The sequence below is a fragment of the Chiloscyllium punctatum genome, chromosome 1, assembly GCF_047496795.1.
Source record: "Chiloscyllium punctatum isolate Juve2018m chromosome 1, sChiPun1.3, whole genome shotgun sequence".
Lineage (NCBI taxonomy): Eukaryota > Metazoa > Chordata > Chondrichthyes > Orectolobiformes > Hemiscylliidae > Chiloscyllium > Chiloscyllium punctatum.
The window spans coordinates 152,504,698-152,530,421 of NC_092739.1; the positions used below are offsets into that span (position 1 = coordinate 152,504,698).

The 25,724-nt window shown below is 39.8% G+C and overlaps 2 protein-coding genes across 2 annotated transcripts in view; both read left to right on the forward strand.

Annotated features, from left to right (window-relative positions):
- cdc25b (cell division cycle 25B) overlaps positions 1-2,599 on the forward strand; it is a 40,196-nt gene extending 37,597 nt beyond the window's left edge. Inside the window, exons 16-17 of the mRNA XM_072575168.1 lie at positions 973-1,023; positions 2,498-2,599. Coding sequence (XP_072431269.1) covers positions 973-1,023; positions 2,498-2,599 — 153 coding nt within the window. The remainder of the gene's footprint in view (positions 1-972; positions 1,024-2,497) is intronic.
- Positions 1-25,724, forward strand: LOC140481242 (M-phase inducer phosphatase 1-like). The gene is made up of 13 exons (XM_072577135.1): positions 1-121; positions 973-1,006; positions 5,030-5,143; positions 8,093-8,203; positions 10,930-11,058; positions 14,936-15,022; positions 15,111-15,284; positions 16,202-16,303; positions 19,010-19,072; positions 19,728-19,826; positions 20,364-20,497; positions 21,650-21,767; positions 23,422-25,724. The coding sequence occupies exons 3-13, from the start codon at positions 5,030-5,032 to the stop codon at positions 23,560-23,562; spliced, it is 1,272 nt and encodes a 423-aa protein (XP_072433236.1). The 5' UTR covers positions 1-121; positions 973-1,006; the 3' UTR covers positions 23,563-25,724.

The window sequence follows — 25,724 nt, forward strand, 5'->3', positions numbered from 1 at the left end:
GTCATGCCTCTTTAAAAGCTGCTTTCTGATTTGGTAGTTTATTCTTGATTTGATTCCAGTGTTTGTTACTCTCTTATAGGTTTGAAAAGGCAATATTAGAATCTGGAAAAGTGAACACTAAGTAAGTAACCCTGTGGCCTGAAGTATCCTTTTTTAGCACTCTGCATAGTTAATATATACATTGTGAAATGGCATTGAGGTCATGTAGTGAGGTTGTTGACATGATTTTTTAAAAATTTTGCAGCTGTTGTTTTAGTGGTAAAGCTGGGTTATTTGACAGTCTTGAATTTTTCTTTTTCCTCGTTTTTCCTGACATGGTTTACTCTTGCACGCAGCAACTCCTTGTTCCTCTTGTTTTCCTTCCCATCACCCCACCACCACCCACCAAGCTAAACTGACTATTAACAAATCTGCAGGACTGTTTTAAGTGCTTTATTCTCCATTCCAGGGGTGACAGTAATTCCATGTCTATCTCTGCACATTCCATTAGAATTGATAAATAACTGGGATGCCTTCTTATGGTAATAGTAGCAGAGTGAGTCGCCATTCTTTAATTAAATTTGTAGTTTTCCCCTCTTCCCTCATTGTGGTCTTGACTGACTGGAATGAACCTGTTAATAGTAGTGTTGGCTTTAAAGGGTCCAGGAAAATACCTCTATTGCAGCTGTCTGATTCTTGGTGCACTCTTTACTCATCAAGCCAGTACATCCATCATTTATGATTAAAGATGAACTCAAATTGATATATTTGGAACTATTCAGAATCATAACCAAGCATGATTTTTTTAAAACTACCTTGTTTGTGGGAAGTTGAGACCTGATGTGGTTGGGGTTGACCATTGTATATGTTTTAGACTGGAGTTCTTGCAAAAGGGGTTAAATATTGAAGTCCTTTTTAGGATGAAGAAAAAGAAGTTTGTCAGTTCTGACAAGCTGTGTTGTGTTAATGATCTTTCTATAATTTTTTTTTCAGAAAAATCCCCATAAGAAGAATAAACTCCCTTCCGGTGAGTTCTTTCACTGGGTACTGGTTTTATACACCATAGAACTTGACTTTTTAAACTTAATTTTAGGAACCATTCTGGTTGCAAATTGATATTTTTAAAACATGCTACATAAGCTGTGGTGGCAACCATGCAGATTACCTGTCAAAGCATTAGCCTTTTCATACCCATATGGTTTTAGTAGTGGAATATAAGCTAATGATAGAGTGGCACCTTTGTTTACAGAACAGTATATTTATTATTCCTTAGAATATAACACAAGGGATCATCTAGTTAGCTCTTAAAAAAATTAAATAGTTGCTAGAGGGTAAAAATGGCAGCAGAGTATTATGCTTCTCGTGAAATGTGCGCAATAAGTTTGAACGTCTTCCTGTATCTACAGGAAATGTCCAATTGCAGATCCTGTCTGATCGCATGGATTAGATGCAGTGGCAATTGGAATAAGCAGGTGGTTTTCGAAACCTGTTCAGATGCATGACCACTAGAAGGGGCAGGGATACACTGTGGCTATCTTCCCCAATTAGTGTACAGTTGGAGTAGGGGCAAGATGTCACACAATAGTGACAGAAGTCTGTACAAAGCATGCTGCCATTCTAAACTAATCTGAATTTATGGTAACTGGTGTTCAGGTTTCTTCAATTTCCATTAGCACAGTCATGTAAGCCAGAGTCTGTTCCTGTGGTATTGTTGATCTGAAATTTCCTATTTCATGAAGGATGCTCCATTTGACAGGTGAGAAATCCTGCGATTCATCGATGTGGATCAGAAGAATTTCCTGGTGGCTTTATAAAACACTGTTTTTCTGAATGTACAATGCACAGATGAACAATGAAAGAGCATAGTCTCTGATTTATCTTGGTGCATCATATTTCCAATGTGCAGCTGCTAATCAGAATTGTCAGTTGATGTAATCACCAGATGCCTATGCACACTTGCTTGAAATTCACTCTAGAAAAACAATCTGGCCAGACTTGAAATCAATGCAACTTTGTGTGGTGCCTTTAACAATTCTAATTGGATTAGAAACAGTTGGATGCCAGAGTGGGCTGTTTGTCAATCAAGTCCACTCGATTCAGCATAGGAAAAACTGCAAGTTTATCACCTTTTGAAGACATTTCTTCTAATCTCAGACTGAAATGGTTTATGTATTGTGGCACCATAACTCGTGTTCTGGCTTCTTGGCTGGGGGATGTCACTCCTTTATCCACTTGAGCAGTACTCAGATTTTAATGAGATTTCCTATCACTCTCAATCTCCAGTTAAAGTCCAGTTGATCTGATCTCTCCTTATCCCACAAATCAGTCCAGTGAACCTTTGCAATACACTCTGACAATGCCTCTCATTGGGTAAGGGGATCAAACTATGCACTGTGTAGTCCAGATGTAGTCTTGAAGCCCTGTGCAATTGCAGTAAGACTACTTTGTTCCTGTACTCAAATGCCTTATGAAGGCTAACATGCCATTTGCCTCTTAATTGTTTTCATTTATGTGACAGTCATTATGGCTGGTGTTGAGGACAGTGAAGGCGGGCCACGTTGCTGTAGATATAGATTGCACAAAGCTGGAGCTGCTAGGAATAACTGATTTCCTTCCCTAAAGGACATTGAGCCAAGGTTTTTATTATTATTATTGAGTTGTTGCATGCTTGACAGTATGTAGTTTTATTCCAGGTTTTTATTGAATTTAAATTTCACCATCTGTCATTTGAACCCAATCCCCAGAACACCTGTTTCTAGTTTGGTAGTCCAGTGAAATCTCAGTCTGCATGCTTGCTTTCTGTGACTGGTCTGAAAGGCATCCAGATTTCTTTTGTACATCAACATTTTTCCAATATATCATTAAAATGTCCTGTTCATGCTGATGTGGACAACTTTAAATTTATTCCCATTAGTGGATTTGTCTCATTTATTGACTGATTCTAGTTTAAGGCCTTCTAGAGATACTAGAAAACCTTAGGCGTTGGTCCTGGACCTGCTGTGTGTAAACTAGCTGTACAGATTTTATTCCCCTAAATTGATCCTGATGCCTCAAGAATGTTAACCCTTTTCCCCTCATCACCTGCACCATTTCGCCAGCCATGAATTCATTTGGTTTGTGGATTAGTGGTGCTGGAAAAGCACAGCAGGTCCAGTACCACTCTAATTTAGATTCTGGTTTCCAGCATCTGCAGTCCTTGTTTTTACCTAATTCATTTGGTTTGTTCCTACATAGTGGTGCTAGTACTTCTAAGTATGAACAACAGCAGCAACACAACTGTTTAGTGGGACTGATAATCCACAGATCTAGCTAATTATCTGGAGACTAGCTTGAATTCTGTAACAACTGAATTTAAATTTGGTTCCTAGGAATAAAAATTGTGAGAATTTAAAAACATTTGTAAATCTTTTCTCAGTGAAAAATATTGCCTTGCCTTTGCATAGTCTCACTACCATCTGAACCAGCTTAAACTGAGGTCAATTACAAGTGGGCATAAGCATGGGAACAGGAGCAGGTCATTCAGCTAGTGTACCCCACAATTCAACCATGGCTAATCAAACATCTTGAATGCTGTTTTGTAAACCCCATCCTCATTTCTGATTTATCTGTATGGACTCTGTCGATCTCTACTTTAAACCTACTCAGACTGAGCGTCCACACCCCTTTGTTGTAAACAATTAAGTTTCCAACCTGAATTTAAAAAAACACTTCTGCATCTCTAAGTGGCATCCCTGTTTGTGGCATGGTGGCTCAGTGATTAGCACTGCTGTCTCAGCGCCAGGGACTTGAGTTCGATTCCCACCTCTGGCAACTCTGGAGTTTGCACATTCGTCCCATGTCTGCATGGGTTTGCTCCACAATCCAAAGGTGTGCAGGTTAGGTGAATTAACCATGCTAAATTGTCCATAATGTCCAGGGTTGTGTAGGTTAGATGCATTACTTAGGGGGAATGTAGAGTGAAATGGGGACAGAGGAGCAGGAAAATCAACGTTTTGGGCAAAAGTCTTCCATCAGCCCATTCCTGATGAAGGGCTTTTGCCCAAAATGTCATTCTACCCCCCCCCCCCCCACGCTCCTTGGATGTTGCCTGACCTGTGCTTTTTCAGCACCACTCTAATCTACAGCATCTGCGGTTCTCACTTCCCCTAAAGGAGAATGGGTCTAAGTGTGTCCCTGTTCAGAGGTTGTGTGGACTTGCTGAAGGGCCTGTTTCCACACGAGGAATTCCAGTTCTATTTTGTAGCCCTTTTGTTCTACACTCCGTCCAACCACAGGAAGTGCATTACTACCCTCTCTCTCCCTTTTTAGTGTTTTGTAAGTTTCAATGCAGTCACATCTGTCTTAAACTTGAGAATGCAGGCCTAGTTTGCCCAGTCTCTCCCTTCATGATTGTAGTCTAGTAAAGCTTTGCACTCCCTCCGGTAATATCCTTCCTGAGATAAGAGATCAAAACTGCATAGAGGAGTTTAGGTGTAGCCTAACTGAGCTCCAATTGAACTAAGGTTCAAGATGCAGCACTCCTTGGTTCAAATCCTCTTGTAAGAAAAGTTACACTCCACTAGCCTTCTGAGTAGCTTGTGAAACTTTCATGTTAGCCTTCATGGATTTATTGACCAGGAGACCTTTGTCCACTTGTACATCTTTCTAGTTAGGAAATAACGTGCATTTGATCCTCAACCAAAGTGGATAACCTTTTTTCTAATTGTATCTTATGCCTTTTAGATTGCTTATCTTTTTGCAAAGAAAGTATATTCAGGCAGAGTGCCCTAAACTTTGGCAACCTTCTCTTTCATTGTTTTCCCTGCCTATTCCGAGCATCTTTCAATAAATGGCTTACCTTACCTGTGCTGCCCACATCCATAAATGTTTAATAACCTAAATGCTATAGACAACAACGATATCTTTATGCATTGCAATTGACTGCCATCATTCTAGGTGCTCTGACATGAGATTGTGATCTACGTCTACTGTAGAAATGATTTGGTGTTATATACACAATATGCTGAAATGCTATAATGAGGTGCTAAGCCATTTGCTTTCTAATTTCTAGATGAGGCTTCTAGGATCAAGTCCTGCATTGAAGTCAAGCCAGTGCAATTCTCTGGATTCAGAAGTATTTCATGAAGGAAGTGGTACCCCCTCTACTGAAGAAAACAAAGAAAACGTAAGGTCCTTGAGCAAAACAATTTGTTTGAATTAAGTGTAAAATAATTATGTTGAGTCTGTTTACTTAAAACTGAAGCTTGAGTGACAGTGTTGCTTTTGGAAATACTGAAGGTAGAGTAAGGATATCATGTGCAGTGATGTTAAACCATTGGAAACACTGGATACTGCAGCAGCGATGGGCTGTGACAACATTCCAGCAATACTACTAAAGACAACTAAATTTGTTGCTTCCCCAGCCAAGCTGTTTCAGTATAGGTAAAACACTGCCTGGTAGATGTAAATGTGTAAAATTGCCCAGTTATATCCTGTACCTAGAGGTCAAAATCCAACAGACAATTGCTGCCCCATCAGTCCACTGTCAATCATCAGTAAAGTGATTGATTTGAAGATATCATCAACAGTGCTATCAAACAGTACCTGCTCAGTGACACCCAGTTTGGGTTCCACCAGGGCCACTCCACTTCTGACCTCATTACAGCCTTGGTTAGAACATGGGCCAATGACCTGAATTCCAGAAGTGAAAGTGATAGCCCTTTGACATAAAGGCTGTACTTGACTGTGGCATCAAGGACCTACAACATAGAACATTACAGTGTAGTAACAGGCCTGTCGGCCCTTGATTTTGCACTGGCATGTCATACAAATCTGAAGCCTACACTATTCCATGTACGTCCATATGCTCGTCTAATGACGACTTAAATGTACTTTAAGTTGGTGAATCTACTACTGTTCGCAGGCAAAGCATTCCATACCCTTACTACTGAGTAAAGGAGCTCTAGCAAAATTAGTCTATAGGTACTGAGGATAAGCTTTCCGGTGGCTGGAGTCATGCCTGGCACAAGATCCCTCAGTTACCACCCAAGTGGATAGGGTTGTTAAAGCATGTGGTATTTTGTCTTTCATTAACTGGGATCAAGTTTAAGAGCTGTGAAGTTTTGCTACAGCTCTACAAGTCCCTGGTGAGACCACACTTGGAACATTGTGTCCAGTTCTGGTCTCCCTACTACAGGAAAGATTGAGGCTTTGGAGTGATGTGCAAAGAAGATTTACCAGGGTGCTGCCTGGACTGGAGGGCTTGGCTAAGCTTGGACTTTCTCTCTAGAGAGAAGGAAGAAGTGACCTGATTGAGGTATACAAGGTAATGAGAGGCATGAAACAGTCATTAGCCAGAGACTTTCCCCAGGGCAGGATTGACTAGCGCAAGGGTCAAACTTTTAAGATATTAGGAGACAGGTATAGAGGGGATGTCAGAGGTAAATTCTTTACATGGTGAGTTATGATCACATGGAATGCGTTGCCAATGTTAGTGGTGGAAGCAGTCATTAGGGACCTTTAAGTGACTGCTGGACATGCACAACATGTGAATTGAGGGGTGTGTAGGTTACGTTATTTTATTTTACATAGGGATTAATCCTCAGCACAACGTTGTGGGCCACAGGGCCTGTTCTGTACTTTTCTATGTCCTGAGTTCCTCAGGGAAGTGTCCTAGGCCCAACCATCTTCAGCTGGTTCACCAAAAGGCCTTAAGTGGGGTGGTTTGCTAATTGCACAATATTCAGTACTATTTGTAACTCCGATACTGAAGCAGTCCATTTTCAAATAAGATCTGGACAATATTCACCTTGGGCTGACAATGGTAAGTAATACTTGTAGCCCACAAATGCTAGCTAGATCATTAAAAAGATGCAATCTAACCACCACTCCTTGACTTTTAATGGTGTCACCATAATTGAACCCCTCATCAGTTATGACTAAATATCAACTGGACTCTCCTCAAACACTGGCTACAAGAGAAGAACAGATGAGGGATACTGCAGGGAGTAACTCTTCACCTGTCCTCTCTACAGGGCAACAGTCAGGAGTGTACTAAATACTCCCCCTTTGCCAGGATGAGTTCAGCCCCAACAAACCAACTTGACAGTCTCCAGGACACCAGTCCACTTGGCATCGCATCCACTTCCTCCAACACTTAGTGTGCTATGTATGATGCACTGCAGAAATTCAGATTTTCAGACAGCACCTTCCAAACCACCACCACCACCACCATTTCAATGTAAAAGGACAACAGATACAATGGCATCACCACCTGGAAGATCCCCTCCAAGCCACTGTTGTGATAGAACCCCTCTCTTCCATAGGAGTACAGCTTGAACAGTCCTAAAGCTTTGTCCTGGATAGTGTCATACAACCTGCTTGATTGGCACATCATTCACTCCATCCACCACTGCTCAGCACCAAGTGTATTGCCTTCAAGGTGCACTAAAAATTCACCAAGGCTTGTTTGTTTTCAAAGTGAAAAACTAAAGCCAAATGAAAATCTGCTCCCTCTCTCCTTCAGTTACTGTAAGCTGTGATTTATGAAAGTCACTGACTGAGTTAAGTGTGAAACAGTCAGCCTGTCTCCCACAAACCTGTGAAAGAATCTGGAGAAGAAAAATTTAAGTGGTGGTCTAATCAGCTCAAGAATCATTTGAGAAAACTGATTAGGGACTGCTGACTGCTTTCCAGTCCTGTCCTTCAACCAGGACAGCCTTAGTCAAAGGGCAGGTTAGCTTTACCCAAAGGTAACATGCTGATGATTGTTTACCTGAAGCTAAAGTCTGTTTCATCTTGTAATGGATAGTCATTCTTGAGTAAAAGTCTGGTCTCTGCTTTGTATAAAAGACATGAAAATAGGGGAATTCTGCATAATTGTGTGATATCTTAAACTTGGTTTCTTTAGTCATTTTTTAATTTCAGACTTTGGCTTGAGTGCCATTTAGGTTAACATCATGCCTTGTGACAATAGGTTAAATGCTGCTTTGTGCTATTTTCTATTTCTGTAACTAACCAGATGGTGCAATAATTTTGCACCAACTTTCTTTCAGATAGTTGGGAGAAAATTGTGCAGAGATGGGCTTTTGTGCTACTTGTTTCACAAATGAACTCACTTTCTGCCTCTTTGCAGGAAGGATTTGAGTTCAAAAAGCCAGTTCATCCAGTTTCTCGAAACCGTCTCTGTACCTTCTCTAGTGGGAGCAGACAAGATCAGAGACCAAACTCTGCACCTGCATTAATGGCAAGTAACAATTTTTAATTACAGCTACAGAAAAGAGCTCAGTTGCCAAACTTGATCCTGTGTTCAGAAGGGCACCAGGCAACACCAAATGATAACTTTGTACTACAAATAAGTTGGTTGACTATGGCATTGCTACTCAAAATGAGGTTCCCTATGTACTTTATACAAATTGCACATTTGTTTTGCAGTCACCAATCCCTGCATATGAATAACAGTACACAGGTCCAAGAATTGAAATTAGTGTGGTTGCAGACAATGTTTTAAGCTGTTCATTTTTAATTGCCTTAACAAATAGGAAGTCTGTTGCTTTCTCTAAGACAATACCTCAGACAATCACTCAACAGTTTTTAATGGTATTTAAATTGTCTTAATTAGCATTCTTGCATTCAACCAGTTTGATTAGCTTCACATAGCTCTTTAAAATTGCTCTAAAAGCTGCAAAAAATTTAAGTAGGAAAATGTAAAATGTTTTAAAGTGGCGATAGGAGAATTGATAGTGGTGAGTGGGGGAAGATGGTTGAATCTAAATAGTAATTTTCTGAAGATATGAAAGGAATTTGTCAAATAGATGACTGAGGGATTATGTAACTGAAAAGCTAAAAAAACTGTGCTTCAAATTGCTTGGTTTGAGGGTTGATCAATGAACTTGAGTTCCTGCTGACTGGATTTACATTTCCTATTTTCCAATAGGAAAGAAGGGGCAGTGACAAAATACAGTCCTACTGTCTAGTAGGGTAGAGGTCTGAGAATGTGATAATTGAGCATTTAGAAATGGAAAGGAAAAAGCATTTTACAGAAAGATATCCTCTTGGCAGACTCTTGTCAATCTTACCTGTGGATGTAGCGTATTTGATTTCTCGAAGGCTTTGCTAAGGTCCCACAGGCTAGTAAATTTGGAACATGCCCATCTTGGATGGGAATGTACTGCTATGGGTTGGCTGGTTAATACAGCACAGACAAAAATGATCCATCTCAGGGTGGCAGGTTACCAGTAGGTACTGTAAATTTGGTGCTAAGCCCACAATCTTGATGTGAGGTCAATTATTTCCAATCTTGCTGATGACACCAAACTGCATTGGGGTGCAAGTTGGTTACAAGGAGGCTTCAAGGTTTGGGATTGCTGTGAATGGGTTAGCACATGACAAGTGGAATATAATGTAAGTGTAGTGTTTCTCCTAATATAATAATACTGAAATTAGGGGCTTACTCAACTAACGTTCTGGAACCTGGGTTCAAAGCCCACCACTGAATTGAATTAAATAAAAATGTGGAATTAAGAGTCTAATGATGACCATAACTCCATTGTCAATTGTTGGGAAAAACACCATTTTGGCTTCAGGAAGGAAATTGCCACATGTAACCTACATATGACTCCAGACACAACAATGTGTTTGACTCTAATTCCCTCAAATAGCTTAGCAGCTACTTTAGGTATTGCTGTAAACACTCAAATGAAACTGGTGGACCACTTGGCAATTGTCAATGACAGTATCAGTGGAGACAACATTCCACCTTGTTTTGAAATGCCCTCTGTTAATAGGCGCTACTACTTTATAAATGAGACAGACTTCAAGACCGACATCTAAAACTCAGGACTGGGCTATTAGCAGGAACAGATTTTCACTCCAGCACAATCTGTCACCTAACTTCTCCCCCTTCCCACTCAGCCATTACCCCCACCCACTGACGACTCAGCTACTGAAGCAGTTCATGTTTGAATGCAACAATATTTGGACAATAACCAGTTTGGGCTGGCGAGTAACATTTATGCCACATCTGGGTAATGACCATCCTTTGGCATTCAATTATTACTATCAGTAAGTCACCTATTATTGACTTCGTTGGGGCCTACCATTGACCAGAACTCAACTAGTTTTTTGCCTGACTCCCTAAAGCCTGGATTAGTGGTGCTGGAAGAGCACAGCAGTTCAGGCAGCATCCAACGAGCAGCGAAATCAACGTTTCGGGCAAAAACCCTTCATCAGGAATAAAAATCCCTAAAGCCTGTCCATCGTCCACAAGGTATAAGTCAGAAATGATGAATGCTCTCAACTGATCTAGATGGGTGCAGCTTCAAGATCTTAATTCATTTGAGGAATGTAGGTGCTGCTGGCTAGCTTGATGTCAAAACAATTTGGATTGCTTGATGGGCACTGCATCCACTCCTTCACCTGTTGACGCTCAGTAGCAGTGTACCATTTACAAGATGCACTGCATAAATTCACCAAATCCTCAACTCCAAACGCATCACTACTATCCAGATGTATGGGAACGCTGCCACTTGCAAGTTCCCTTCAGAGTCCACTCATCATCCTGACTTGGAAATATATCACTACTTCAGTTCAAAGTTCTAGAATTCCCTCCCTAAAGTGAGTCAATCTACAGAATGTGGACTGAAGTTCAAAAAGACAGTTCACCACACCTTGAGGGCAACTAGGAATGGGTAATGTTGGCTGGCTAGCCAGCCAGCAGCATGTCCCACAATTGCATAAAAAGAATTGCACTTGTTTTCTGCAGAATATAAATCTTACTAGTGCTTTCATGACGTTTGCCTGTATTCTTTGATTTTGTGTTGCTGTTAGAATTTTGGTTTTTCCAGCAGATGAAATTAAATTTGCTGGTTTTGAATATTACTGCTAGTAATCAACCCCAGTAATAATTGCTTAATTTTGAGCAAACCTTATTTTTAGCTTAACCATAAAAAAATTAACTTTTTTTTCATTTAGTTTTCACCTAGTATAAGTGATGTGTCAACAGATGTTAGTAGTCCAATCCTTCTACGCAAATCATCACTAACCTCATCAATCGATGATGAAGATGATGGGTTTTTGGAGTTGCTTGATGAAGATATTGAGGTAAAGCAATTTAGCTGTTAACTAAACTGAGATTGTGCTAAATAGAATTGCAGGCACTACTTGTGGAGTCACTTCACTAGCAGCTACTAAATTTTGCAGGTAGAGAAACAGTGACTTTTGTTAGTCAGTTCTTCTATAATGTGATGGTTGCATTCTTGTGAAACCCTGTTATAGATAAATTGTACTTTAGAAACTGTGCTTAGTGTTGGAGCTGTAATTGTTACAGCCAGCACTCTCAGCTGCAGAAGCTGTATCTCCATCCATCGATTGTGCAAATGATTGGATGAAATGTTATGACCTAGTAATATTTTACAAAATGCTGTACTCCTTGAATTAAACTGCCCTTTGTCCCATTAAAGAACATTAGAACATTACAGTGCAGTACAGGCCCTTTGGCCCTCTGTTGTCGCCCTGTCATACTAATCTGAAGCCCATCCCACCTACACTATTCCATGTATGTCCATTTGCGTGTCCAATGAAGACTAAAATGCATTTAAACTTGGCGAATCTACTACTGAGGCGACTGACTGTGTGGAGTTTGCACATTCTCCCCGTGTCTGCGTGGGTTTCCTCCGGGTGCTCCGGTTTCCTCCCACAGTCCAAAGATGTGCAGGTCAGGTGAATTGGCCATGCTAAATTGCCCGTAGTGTTAGGTAAGGGGTAGATGTAGGGGTATGGGTGAGTTGCGCTTCAGCGGGGCAGTGTGGACTTGTTGGGCCGAAGGGCCTGTTTCCACACTGTAAGTAATCTAATCTAATCTAATCTACTCTCTGAATAAAGAAACTACCTCTAACATCTGTCTTATACCTATCTCCCCTCACTTAAAGTTGTCCCCTTGTGTTTGCCGTCCCCATAATTAGAAAAAGGCTCCCCCTGTCCACCCTATCTAACCCTCTGATTATCTTGTATGTCTGTTTCACCTGTCAACCTTCTCTCTAATGAGAACAGCCTCCAGGCCCTCAGCCTTTCCTCAAAGACATTCCTTCCATACCAGGCAACATCCTAGTAAATCTCCTCTGCACCCTTTCCAAAGCTTCCACATCCTCCTTATAATGCAGAGACCAGAACTGTACACAATACTCCTGGTGTGGCAGTACCGGAGCTTTGTACAGCTGCAGCATAACCACCTGATTCTGGAACTCAATCCCTCTATTAATAAAGGCCAAAACACTATGACTTAACAACAACCCTGTCAATCTGGGTGGCAACTTTTCAGGGATTTGTGGACATGGACACAGATCTCTCTGGTCATCTACACTCCCAAGAATCTTACCATTAGCCCAGTACTTTGCATTCCGATTACTCTGTCCAAAGTGTATCACCTCGCACTTGTCCACATTAAACTCCATTTGCCATCTCTCAGATCAGCTCTGCATCCTATCTAGTCTCTCTGCAACCTACTACATCCATCAGCACTATCCACAACTCCACCGACCTTAATGTCGTTAACCCCAAGGCTTTCCATTGGTAGGTCAGGAATAAAAGAATGACAAATGTTAAATTAGGGTCAATCAAGGAAAATAGTGAGAAGTTGTCTGTGGAGTCAAGAGGAGATAGGGGAAGCAAATTTACTAACCCACCCTTCTAAGCTGTCATCCAGGTCATTTTAAAAAAATGACAAATAGCAGTGGACCCAACACTGACCCTTGCTGTACGCTGCTAGTAACTGGACACCAAGATGAACATATTGCATCAACTACAACCCTGTTTTCTTCCAGCAAGCTAATTACTGATCCAAACAGCTATGTCTCCCACAATCCCATTCCTCCGCATTTTGTATAATAGCCTACTGTGGGGAAGCTTATCGAACGCCTTGCTGAAATCCATATACACCACTTCAACCGGCTTACTCTGATCTACCTGTTTGGTCACTTTGTCAAAAAAGTCAATAAGATTCATTAGGCACAACCTACCCTTCACAAAACTCTGCTGACTGTCCCTGATCAGATTTTTTTTTTTCTAGATGGTTATAAATCCTATCTCTCAAACCTTTCCAACACTTTACCAACAACTGAAGTGAGACTCACCGGTCTGTAATTACCAAGGTTGCCTCTACTACCCTTTTTGAACAAGGGAACCACATTTGCTATCCTCCAGTCCTCGGGCATTATTCCTGTACACAATGATTTGAAGATCAATGCCAAAGGTTCGACAGTCTCTTCCCTTGCTTCCCAGAGGATCCTAGGATAGATCCCATCTGGCCTAGGGGACCTGTCTATTTTCACACTCTGCAGTACTTCTAATACCTCTTCCTTGTGAACCACAATCTCTTCTAGTCTAGATGCAAGTATCTCTATCTTCCTCGCCAACATTTTCATTTTCTATAGTGAGCACTGTCGAAAAATATTTATTTAGTGCTTCCCCTATCTCCTCTGCCTCCCCACACAACTTTGACCCTAATTTAACATTTGTCATTCTTTTATTCCTGACCTACCAATGGAAAGCCTTCAGGTTAACCCTGATCCTATCTGCCAACAACTTCTCATGTCCCCTCCTGGCTCTTCTGAGCTCTCTTTTTCGGTCTTTCCTGACTTCCTTGTAACCTTCAAGCGCCCTAACTGAGTTTTCACATTTTGTGAAAATAGGTGGCACTTTGGTAAATTGCAACAGTGCAGCCTTGTATAACAATCAGTTTGTTAAATATAAAGTTTTAGACTTAAGTCTATAGTTGTTTGTTTGTTCACTTGTCCTTGTCACAGCAGTAATGAATTCCTGGTTCCATCAGCACTGAAACTGCCATTACATTTCAATTTATTTTTGGCTGATAGTTAAATTGAATTGCAGAACTTGATTTATAAGTTCATAACTTTTGACTGTAACCTCAATGTATTCCCATTATCCTGAACTCTTCAGCTCACTTAAATTTATAACCATGCCTTCAAATATCCATAGATGCTGCTGCTCTTTTTAGGAGAGTTCCAAATCCACATTCCTCAGGGCAATATCTGATTTTTCTTTTTAAATTAGTGACCATCTAATTCTATTTCTCCCTGTAAGTGGAAGTGTCCCCTCCATCTACACTGTCAAGACATCAGTTCATCTCTACTCAGTTGTTTCTGGTCAACTCAGTGAATAAAGCAAAGTCTGTCCAGCCTCCTTCCTTGCATAACCTGTCAGGTCCAGATATTCTAGTAGATCTTCTCTGAACTATTTCCAACACTTGCACCCTTAAATGTGCACAGTACTCTAGGTGTGGTATCACCAGTGCCCTGTATAATTGAAGTTAGCTTCAGTTATGGTATTCAGCTTCCCTTGTGATAAATTGGCATTCTATTAGCTATTCTAGTTACTTGCTATACATGCATACCAAACTTTTCTGCACAATTACATGGATCTGCACTGCAGTTCTGCAACATCTCTCACCTTGAGTAATATGCTTTCTGGTTCCTCTTGCCAAAATGGGCAACTTTACATTTTTATCACGCTACTGTAAAGATCCCTTAGATAATTTTCTGCCTTTTTTTCTAACTTTTGGAAAATTTTCTGGATGGTGGAGAGGGTTCAAGTGGCTGTGGAAGGCCTGTTTGGTTTTTCCTCCATTTGAAGCACTTAAGATTCGACCAAGCTTCACACAGTTCTCCTCCAACCCAGTGACTGTTCTAGTTATAACTTCACTAGGTCAAAAGCTTGAAAACACCAAACAGCACTGTTCTAAGGACTATTGTGGCTTAAAAAGGCAGATCACCATGTTCCCCAGGATAATTGGAGCTGGGCAATAAATGTGGGCCCAGTTAGGGATGCCCAGATTCATGAACAAATTTCAAAATTCAAGTCTAGGTTGCTATGATGGTAGCAACATCAAAGCTGTAATGCCTGTTCATTCCTAGTCATGATTTTTTGTTTGAAACACCTTTTGTGCAACTTTCATTTTTGACAGAATGATGCTGATGTACCTTCTGGCATGGCCAGTCTGCTGACTGCTCCACTCATGGCGAGAAAAGAGATCTCTCCAGAAACTTTGGATGTGAGTTTATGGCTGTTTGATTATAGTGAGATTTAGAATAGAGGAGAATTATAGTTGCATTTTGAAGGCAAAATTCTTTTACTTCTAGGAAGCTCCTCATAAATGGTCCTATGCTGATAATGTTAAATCTCCAAATCTGGCTCCTGAAATGCGGTCCATTCTCAAGCGGGTGGATAGGCCCAAAGATGAAGAGACGCCAGTGAAGAATAAACGGAGGAGAAGTCTTGCTGGCATAACAGAAGAAACAAGTGCTGAGAAAGTGGTAAGCTTGTGGTCTTGTTTTTGGTAGGAACATCAAGTAGCTTGATTATCTCTTTTGATTTGAAAATGTTACCTGAGACTCTGGTTACAACTGAACTAACAAGGCATACATCTCCTTGGCAATGAACTGTCTGGAACATGCTAGCGCAATAAAGGGCGAGTGGTAAAGGATGGATTGAAGCAGCAATTTGAGCATGGCTGAGTGTTGCAGTTCTAAGTGTTGTAGAGCCATTTAGTGTAAAAAGGTGAACTCTACATTAAGCAGTCAATATTTTCTCTGAACAGGGTCTTTAAGATGGGCTCCATATAACTCGTTTCTAATGGAACTCCATTCAGAAGTCCTTGTTGTTTGAGCTTAACTTCAATATACACTGTTCGGAGTGTGAACTTAGTCTTATTTCTTCTTGCCAATCATGTCATGTCTCTGTTCTGGTCTTTCAACCTTTTTCTTACCCCTTTAACTGCAGCTTGTTGCTCATTTGACTTGGTGCCTCACTTGGTCATTGTTGGGTTTCATTCAGTGAAGTGGATGTAGTTGGCTGGATGAGTCTGGCAGACTGACCAGTTCTATTTGGATCTGAGCTGAAAATGTGTTGCTGGAAAAGCGCAGGTCAGGCAGCATCCAAGGAGCAGGAGCATTGACGTTTCAGGCATAAGCCCTTCAGGAAGAAGGGCTCATGCCAGCAACATCAATTCTCCTGCTCCTTGGATGTTGCCTGACCGGCGCTTTTCCAGCAACAAATTTTCAGCTCAGATCTCCATCTGCAGTCCTCGTTTTCTCCTGTTTTGGATCTGAGACTAGTTTGTGTAATTGAACAGTCAGATTTAATAATTGCTTGAGCAACATCACTGTTAAAGCTGAACAGACTTACAGATACAATACCTATACTCAGCTGCCTTTCTTCTCTACCTATTTAGAAGCAGCATTCTCTATTACGGTCAAAATCTTTCTGTGATGCTGAAATTGAGAAAGTACTCCAAATTGATGATTGCAGACGCATGATTGGAGATTTTACGAAGGTATGGCATTTCTACACTCCTAAATATATAAAACTAATTTCATGGATCTTAGTTTCTGTCTTGGAAAGCCTATTGAGTTATTGATGGCAGCATTGTATATTAAAATGGGAAAATTTTAATTGGATCAACTTCTCCAGATGTTAGTGCACTTATCTGTAACTTTGCAAACACTTGTACTACAAAAATGATTGCTTGAAGGGCTGAGGATAGCCTGAATGTATGCCTTGAGGACTACAGATGTTCAGAGCAATGTATTGGGCACCAATCTGCACTTATCCTGTATCAGTGACGTGGAACCATAAGAAACTCTGGGAATCTGATTTCTTATGGAATCATGTAGAAACCAGGTTGTTTAGTCAGTTGCATTTATTCTTCACACTGGCACACAAGTTTATTCACTTCAGACATAGACATTTCATAAGAAAAAAGATCAATGTTCTAAATGTTGTCCATCCCCAATGACTTGGCCTTGAATTAAGACAATTCTGTATTTCAGAGGGTAATTAAGTCAACCACACTACTGTGGATCTGATGTTGATGTAGGCCTTAAGGAATTTTGTGAATCAGATGTTTTTTGGTAATCAGTGGTAGCTTCATTCCGTGTCATTGAGACCAGCTTTCACTATAGGTTTAATTTAATTTAAATCTGCTTTCATAGTTCATTACATTAACCAGGACCTGTGAAATTACTAGTAAAGGTGTTTTCAATATGCTGTCATCTCTCTGCACCATTTTAAATGCTTTGAAGTCACTAAATGTAATCTTTTTAAGTGCTTAAATTTTATCTAACTTTCCTTTTCTAAGGGTAAAGATCTGATTCCTTTTTTTTTCAGCTTTTAGTATAACTTAAATTTTGGAACTAGGGCACAGTCTAATGTCCGGTTTTGTTTGTCATTCTAGCTATTTGGGTCATTGACTAGGGTGGTGATAACTAGAATTTGAGTCTGAATCATGTACTGATGGAGTCCTGAAAAAGGCATACATTCAAATACTTTTGGCCTATAGCCATATTTAGTGATAGACTTATGCAAACAATTCCATCATGAGGAAAGATTGCTTCATGATTTTGAAAATTAGTTTGAAGTGTTGTTGAAAGGTTTAATGTCAACAGTAACCCAAATTTCTAAATACCTCTGTACAGATTCATTATTAGAGTCTGTACAGAGGTATTTAGAAATTTGGGTTACTGTTGACCTTAAACCTTTCAACAACACTTCAAACTAATTTTCAAAATCATGAAGCAATTGTTCCTTGTGGAATTGTTTGCGTAAGTCATCACTATAATTATATCTAGTGACCTTTTTAGAAGTTAGAATCCAGGTTAACCACAAGCAATTTCCTGGTCTAAAACTGTTTTTTTTAAAATTTTATGCTAATTTGGGCTGACATTTAATCATGTTAAATGTCACTGGTTGCAGTAAAGGTACTTGACATTTATGGCATTCAGTGGTGTGAACAAGATTAGAAAATTACCATGCAGACCCCTCTGCCTTTCAATAACCCAATTCAAAAAAGATTTCTGGCTTTGAGCTTGCTTGCTCCTGATCCCTGGACCGAGATTGTGGCATAGCACAAGTGCATTCTCGGAACTTGCATATAGCCGCAATTGAGTTTAAGCTATCAAAACTAGCTGCTTGCAGTTTCTTCTGACTTTGGCTCCCTCACAGGGATGCAGTCCTGCAGATAATCGATTCATGTGGATCAATAATGTCACTGCTGCATTTAGCTGCAGGATCCACCATGCCTGTCTCCAGTGTATTTTCTTAACCTTGGATGATCAAGTAGAATGAATTAACACTTCTCTCTTCATGTAACCACCTCAATTAGTTACATTTACAACCAACTAGGGGCATGGTGGCTCATTGGTTAGCACTGCCACCTCAAGCACCAGGGACCTGGGATCATTCCAGCCTCGGGCGACTGCAGGTTTTCTCTGGGTGCTTCAGCTTCCTTCCACAGCCCAAAGATGTGCAAGTTAGGTGAATTGGTCATGCTAAATTGCCCATAGTGTTCAGGGATGTGTAGGTTAGTAGCATTAGTCAGGGGTAAACCTAGGGTAGGGTGAATGGGTCTGGGTGGGTTACTCGTCAAAGGGTTTGTCAACCTGTTGGGCCTGTTCCCACATTTGGGGTTCTGATACTAAAATTGTCAGTTCTCACTAAGGTGATGACAGCAACCTCCAATGAGATGACTTGCTTTTCTTTGATTTGAACAAAGTTATTCTGGAAAGGCCAAGCCTGTCACAAATGACTGGCAATAGGTTTGTCAATGGTGAGGCTTGGACTTTGCCACTGCCTTGTAGAAGCTGACATTGTTTGAGCTTCCAAGACCACATGGCCACCGATGGTTAAGGTCTGCTAACCCTCTTGATTACTTGGATTAAGTATTGCACTTTGCAGGTAAGTCTTTTTCTGGCAGCGAAAGGAAGCTGTATCTGAATTGTTACACAGAATCCTTAGTTATAACATTGCCTTGGTGTTCTATGAGGATACAAATGGTACTGATGCAAGGTATCTCATTCTCCTGTTTTTACATGATAGCATTTTCCAGTTTTTTTGTTTTAGACTCCAAATTTGTGTAACCCCAGGTTCCCAGTTCAGTTGTCCTTTGTTTGGAATTTTTAAGGATTGGAAGGAGTTGAAGAAATTGATTTTTAGGTATTTAGAGCTATGTAACTGGCAAATGTTTTGCACTTTGTCTTTATAGCCCTATATATTGCCCACTGTGGAGGGAAGACACCAAGAGTTACAATATGTAACTGCAGAGATGGTAAGTAATTACATATGCCAGTATTGTGACAAAAGCTGTCCAAAGTGTGGATTGACTAATGATGTAATCAAATTAAATTTGATGTGCATTGATTAATGTTTTTAAAAAATCACTGTGCTAGCCTTTTTGCAATGATGCATCTGTTTTCTACCAGTGTATAACAGTGGAGACCTCTGATCTCTCCAGATGTAATCCTGTTTTTAACATTTAGATACTTGTTAAAGTATACGTGAGATGTGCAGACATCTTGAGTGAGATTCTAATTAAAGCAAAATTTTTATTGAGCCTCTTAAGCTTCAGACTTTCACTTAAGCTCATTCCTTTTTGAAGATGGTGTTTTATTTGGAAGCGTTTCTTTGCAGAATGTCAGTGGATCAATTTACCTACTCAGCCATGCATCTGAGAGGGAAGCTTCATTCTGGCACTGTCGTTAGCGCCCTCATTTCAATTTATGCTTTGGGCCCAAACTGAAGGCTGAAATTAATTTGGCTTTTGTTAATAATGCATAGCACAGTGGCTGTTTCCTTCCCTTTTGGACTAGAAGACCAGGTTAAAGTTCTAACTGCACGAAAGGTGGGTTGAATAATACCTGGATTGCAGTACTCTTGTATTTTATGACCAGTCAGTGATGCTTGCTTTCCCTAATGTCTTGCAGGTAATTCAGTTGGTGAATGGGGAGTTTGATGAATTTGTTGAGCAATTCCTGCTTTTTGACTGCCGATATCCATATGAGTATGAAGGCGGGCACATTAAAGTAAGTGAATTGCCAGGGTACTGCATGCTAATGACTTCCACATCCTGCTCTCTTGGTCATTGCTATTGTGCTGTACGTTGCAACTTTCAGCCTAGTTTTGTGGGGAGTTGTAAGCATCCACTATTCTTTATGGCCTTCAGGCTAGATCCCATCTGACACCTTGCAATCCTCACTGCTTTTAACAGTACATATGAAACCAAGCATTTCTGCTTACTGTGCTCTGTCTAAACAAATGACTAAATATGACTTCTCTATTTGTGTTCCTGCTGACTTGGGAATTGAAGCAATATTCGTCTACATTTTGTTAAAGTGCATTTGTCTTCTATGCATGCTAATCTATTGGAATCTGAGGTATTAGTTTTAAAACAGAAGTTTCTTGATTTTGTACTATAATCTCCACACTTTTGCTCACTTACTCAGGGCTGAGTTCTTAATTATTTAGTGGTAAAGGGGAAGGAACAAGGTTATTGTCTTAATATAATCTATATATCTAGCATGCTTCAGGAATCCAAGCATTGATTGTCAATTTGCCTTAAGGGTGCTCTTAATTTGCACATGGAGGAAGAGGTGGAGAGTTTTCTGCTAAAGAAACCCATTGTTCCAGTTGATGAAGCTAAGCGAGTGATTATAATTTTCCATTGCGAGTTCTCATCTGAGCGAGCCCCAAGAATGTAAGTTGCAGTCTGTGCAATTAGTAAATCTAGTGATTTGAATATGACTTCCCATTGTTGCTGATGAGGGTCTAAAGGGAGAAGTCAGGATGTTAAAATGTCTGAATGTAGCCACTATTGCAGACTGTGGCATACCTGACTGTGGCACCCACTTTATTGGGGTGTGTACTGATAACTTGAATATATGGGAACTAATGGAATCCATTTTAATTTTCAACAAAATATTGTAACCTGGACATTTTATGATGGTCTTTCTGCTACTATTTGGCTTATGGTTGATTGTAACGTTTCCAGATTCCTTGCCTCAATGTCTCTTAAAATGTATACCTGCATTCTTACCCCCTCAGAATGGTTCTAGATTCCCACTATCCTTGGAGCAAATGCTTTCTGACATAATTTCTAAAATGGCTTGGTTCTAATTTGTAAAAATTAGCCCTTGTAGAGTTATTAGTACCTAATTCAAATTTCCTGACATAGTAAATACCAGTCAATCGATTTCAGTGAACTAAATGTGTACTTAAGAGGCAGATGGAATTTAGCTTATTCTATGAAGTAACTTTTGAGTCAGTCATTTGAATCATTGACTTAATACAACTAACTTCCTATGACGCTCCTTCAGTGTCCCATCAAAAATCCTGGTGTTCCCTCAATAGGCATTATGGCTGTATCTAAGCATGTAGATGGCAGTGTTTCAAGAAAGCAGCTCACCATGCACCTTAAGGGGAGCTAGCCATGGGGGATTAGCAGATGAGAAATGTGCTTGTAAAGATGAACTTTGTAGCGTTATGATTTAGTCATCGCATTGTTTTGTTGTTGTATCTGGAGTTGATTTGAGGGGTGAAATTGATTAAGTTTTTTAAAGTCCAGATGAGCATTTATATTGCTCTCAAGAAGGCCATCTTGTGAAAGTCTGCCCATTCTGAATAGATGTAATTGGATTGGTCTTCACCTAAAATAACTATACTGGCTAGGTCATGTTGGGTGCTTGGATCAGGGAAGTTGCTATGATTTAATGTAGAACTGAATATCTAATAAAACTACATTAGGCATCTGGTTATAAATGGGGAAATTGCTATCTGTGTAAGCTTTGTTCTTAACCAGTGCCTTCAATAAATAGTGCTAAGTTTTCTGGGATTTTCTAACCCTTTTCAGGTGTCGTTTTCTGCGTGAAAAGGATCGTGAGGTGAATGGCACAGACTACCCAAAACTGCATTACCCAGAGCTATACATCCTGAAGGGTGGCTACAAGGAATTTTTCCCCAAATTTAAAGTAGGGATTTTTCCTATTTTTAATAGCTTAGACTGTACAAATTACCACAATTGTCTTATACTGTCATGATTTTGAGATGCTAGTGTTGGACTGGGGTGTACAAAGTTTAAAAATCTCTCAACACCAGGTTATGGTCCAACTGGTTTAATTAGAAGCACTAGCTTTTGGAGTGTCGATTCTCCTTCAGCTGGTTGTGGAGGACACAATTGTAAGACACAGAATTTATAACAAAAGTTTCGTGATGTAACTGAAATTATACATTGAAAAATACCTTGATTGTTTGAGTATTTCATCTGTTTGAGTACCACGATATTTCACTTTCATCTGTAAATTGCAAAGCACTTTTTAAAGTTACATTCTCGGGTTAGCTGTAAAATTTGGTGTTAGCCAGACAATATGTTGAAGGTGTTAGTCCCCTGTGTTCTCAGTGCCATAATGTTTAGATTGATCCTAATCTTAAAAAATGAGAAGTCTTACATGAATTCATGCAGTTTTTGAGCAAATTACAATGTAACTCTACAAGTACAAATTCACCCCACAAACATATGTCTGTCTGGGGCAGGGGGCTTGAGTGTATATGCGAGTGTAATGTCTAAGTCTGTGAGGGGGTGCATGTAGGAGTGTCTGGGGTGGGGGAGGGGGTTGAGTGAGTGTGAGAGTGTAGTGGTCTAAGACTGAGGTGTTGGTGTGTATAGTGCAATGGTGGTCACCTGTAGTGTGACATGAATCCAAGGTCCAGGCTAAGGCCCTCCCTATGGTGATGGAACTTGGCTATTAGCCTCTGCTCGGCCACTTTTTGCTGTTCCGTCCCAAAGTCTGCCTTGGAGGATGGTCATCCGAAGGTCTGAGGTTGCATGTCCTGGACTGCTGAAGTGTTCCATCTCAGACAGACTGATATGTGTGTACACAGGTGTGCAATATATATATGTTTTGTGGGGTGAATTTGTACTTGCAGAGTTCCATTGTATTTTGCTCAAAAACTGAATTCATGTAAGACTCTTATCTCTCTCTCTCTTTTTAAGATTAGAATCCGTCTAAACATTATGGCACAGAACACCACCGGGTTAACACCAATTGTTAACCTGAATGCAACTTTTTTAAAAAAAACTGATTTACACATGAAAGTGAAACTGTAATGGGTATTTGAACAGATGAAAGACTCAAACAATAGAGGTATTTTTCAATGTATAATTTCAGTTACATCACTAAACTTTTGCTATAAATTGTCTTACAATTGTCCTCCACAACCACCTGATGAAGGAGCATTGCTCTAAAAGCTAGTGCTTCCAGTTAAACCTGTTGGAATACAACCTGGTGTTGATTTTTTAACTTAGGACTGTAAGAGAGCTTCGGCTTTTCCCATGCTTCCAAATTAACATGCAATTTTAAAGAGATGACTTGTGATTTTTATCTAAAATTCTATGGATTTTGTTCATATAAGATCATACAGATCACATTTTGTATCTTGAGGTGGCTGCAGTCTGCCTATATTAAAGATGATTTATACCTTTTTTCCTCTATTGAGCCTGCACTTTAAAAGGTGTAAATAACTATATAACTTGTTACCAGACAATTTATTGTCACTTAGTCATAATTATTTGTGCTGTTTCTTGTAAATCTAACCAAAGATAATGCATTTTCCATTTTTTTTTAGCTTTACTGTGAGCCACAGAGTTACCGCCCAATGAATCATGAAGATTTCAAAGAGGATCTTAGGAAATTCCGCTTTAAGAGCAGGACGTGGGCAGGTGAACGAAGCAAGAGGGATATGTACAGCCGGCTGAAGAAGTTGTGAAGATGTGGGCCTTTTATGATGGATGGAAGGCAGTTCTTTGAACTCCTGGGCTGGTTCCATCTTATTGTATTATAATGCCTCAGATTTGGTTGTCAGCGGGTACTGCAGTTAATTAGGATGCAAGAACTAGTTTTCAACACTTGGTGTTTCATTACCTGTTCTCAACAATGTTGAGCTAGTAAGATGTGGGCAGGGACCACAGATTTAACGTTTTAAACTTGTGCCTAGTTTGGAGTAGATGACTTCCTCAATATCCATTGGAGTGTAAAGCCAGTGGATGGAACTGCTGCATAAAGATATAAAAGGTTGATTTTAACCTATTGGGATTCTAGATGGCTGGCTGTTCTGATTGTGTACGCAGTTGTAAATGCAGTTAGTGTTAATTCTGGTACCAGCAAGGGTTTCTAATGTTGGATGCTCAGAACTGTCTCAACAGACAGGCCAGTTATATGAATGATTTGAGGAAGGAAAAAGGTGAATGCATTTCCTTAACATCCACTTGATCTTCCAATATGTAAATCCACCCTGTGAGGCCAGTGCTAACAAATATTTGGCCTTGGACTTAAACTTGTGATTTAAGATCATTGCTAACTTTCAATTGTTCCACATGTAAATTGGAAGTTGAACTTCAACTTTTTCATAAGTTGAAGTAATCAGTCTAGCGACATTTGAGACTACACTAGTTTGAGTAGTCTGGTCTGTTCCTTTTTTACTATATTAAAACCTAGTCCCTCTTTTTTTTTTCAGACTAGTTAAATTTGAGTATAGCACATGGTTAAATTTCTGATCTGCCAAACTATTTTGAAACTACTAATCCTGTGAAAATTCTGTTCATGCAGCACTTAACATTTGGAATGGGAGCTCAGCTCCTGTGACATTTTTGCAATTAATATGGTGTTATATTTCATACATTAAGAACCAAAAACATTGCCAACATTTTTCTATTTGTCGTCCACATTTTGTTTGGCGTTCCTTTTTCAAAGATGTATTGGCTCAATCAGGTGAATAAGTTGATGTGTTGGAGTTTTGCATATAAGTTCCTAATTTAGTGCAAGTTTTGCTAAACAATAGATGTGCACACTTGGCAAGTTTCAAATGGCACATGGAGTAGCAAGTGAAAACAATGTCATGGTCAACCATGAATTTATTTTATAGGATTTTAATCTGTTCCTGGACAATTCAATCATAATTTACAAATTTCCATCACTTTCATATCTTGAATTTTAAGTTTACATTCTTTTCATATTATGAAAAGATCAATGATAAGATGTGAGACTAGTGACTGAGTGGAAGGAAATCCTTAAAATTTGGGCTATTCAGTATGTTGCTGTTTGAGTGGGGATTATTCATGGCAATCCTGCCGTGGGGGCTCTCCAGATTGGCACCTGGGCGCGCACACTCCTGTATTTAACATCTTTGTTCATGCAACTTACTAAAATATCAAGCTTTTTCCCCACAAGTGAAGTACTGTGAGCAAAGCAATCATTACTATTTTTTCACTGTCTTAATTTAAATAAGCAGTGTATAACTTCTACAGGGGTGCAGATAAATTCAGGCAAGCACCTGAAGCTACTGCTGCTCATGGGAAGAGCTCTCATTTTAGCCACTCACTTATGAAGTCCGTTTGAGTAATTCTAAGGTTAAGCAAGAATTAAGTCTATGTATATGCAGTCTTGAAAGTTGAGCCACATGGTTTAACTTGTTAATCTTTTCTGGTTGCAATACTCTACATTTGAACCGACAGAACATTCTATCATTTGTAAATTTCAGTACACCACAGTATGTTTGGACCAACTTAATTTATTACTTTACCCATAACGTGCATAAGTCTGATACTTGGCCAATTACTCAAGCGTGTGTCATTTTGAACATAAACTGTGGGGGAAATTACATTTAAAATCTTGTATCAATCTCTATACTGCCTGAAATGATCAACGCTATATGTTCAATGCTGCATAAGCTTGTATATTGGTCATTACTGCCATGGAGATTGATTAATTGAACAGTGAAATGACTGGTAATAAGTATGGAATTGGTATGACTTAATGCTTGTTGCCATGTGGCTGTAATAATGAAAGTATGGCTTAATTGTTTGCTGTGGAGATGTACTTTAGCCAACTGCTTGACTGCAGGGAAATAAATGGCTACAGATGGAAAATCAA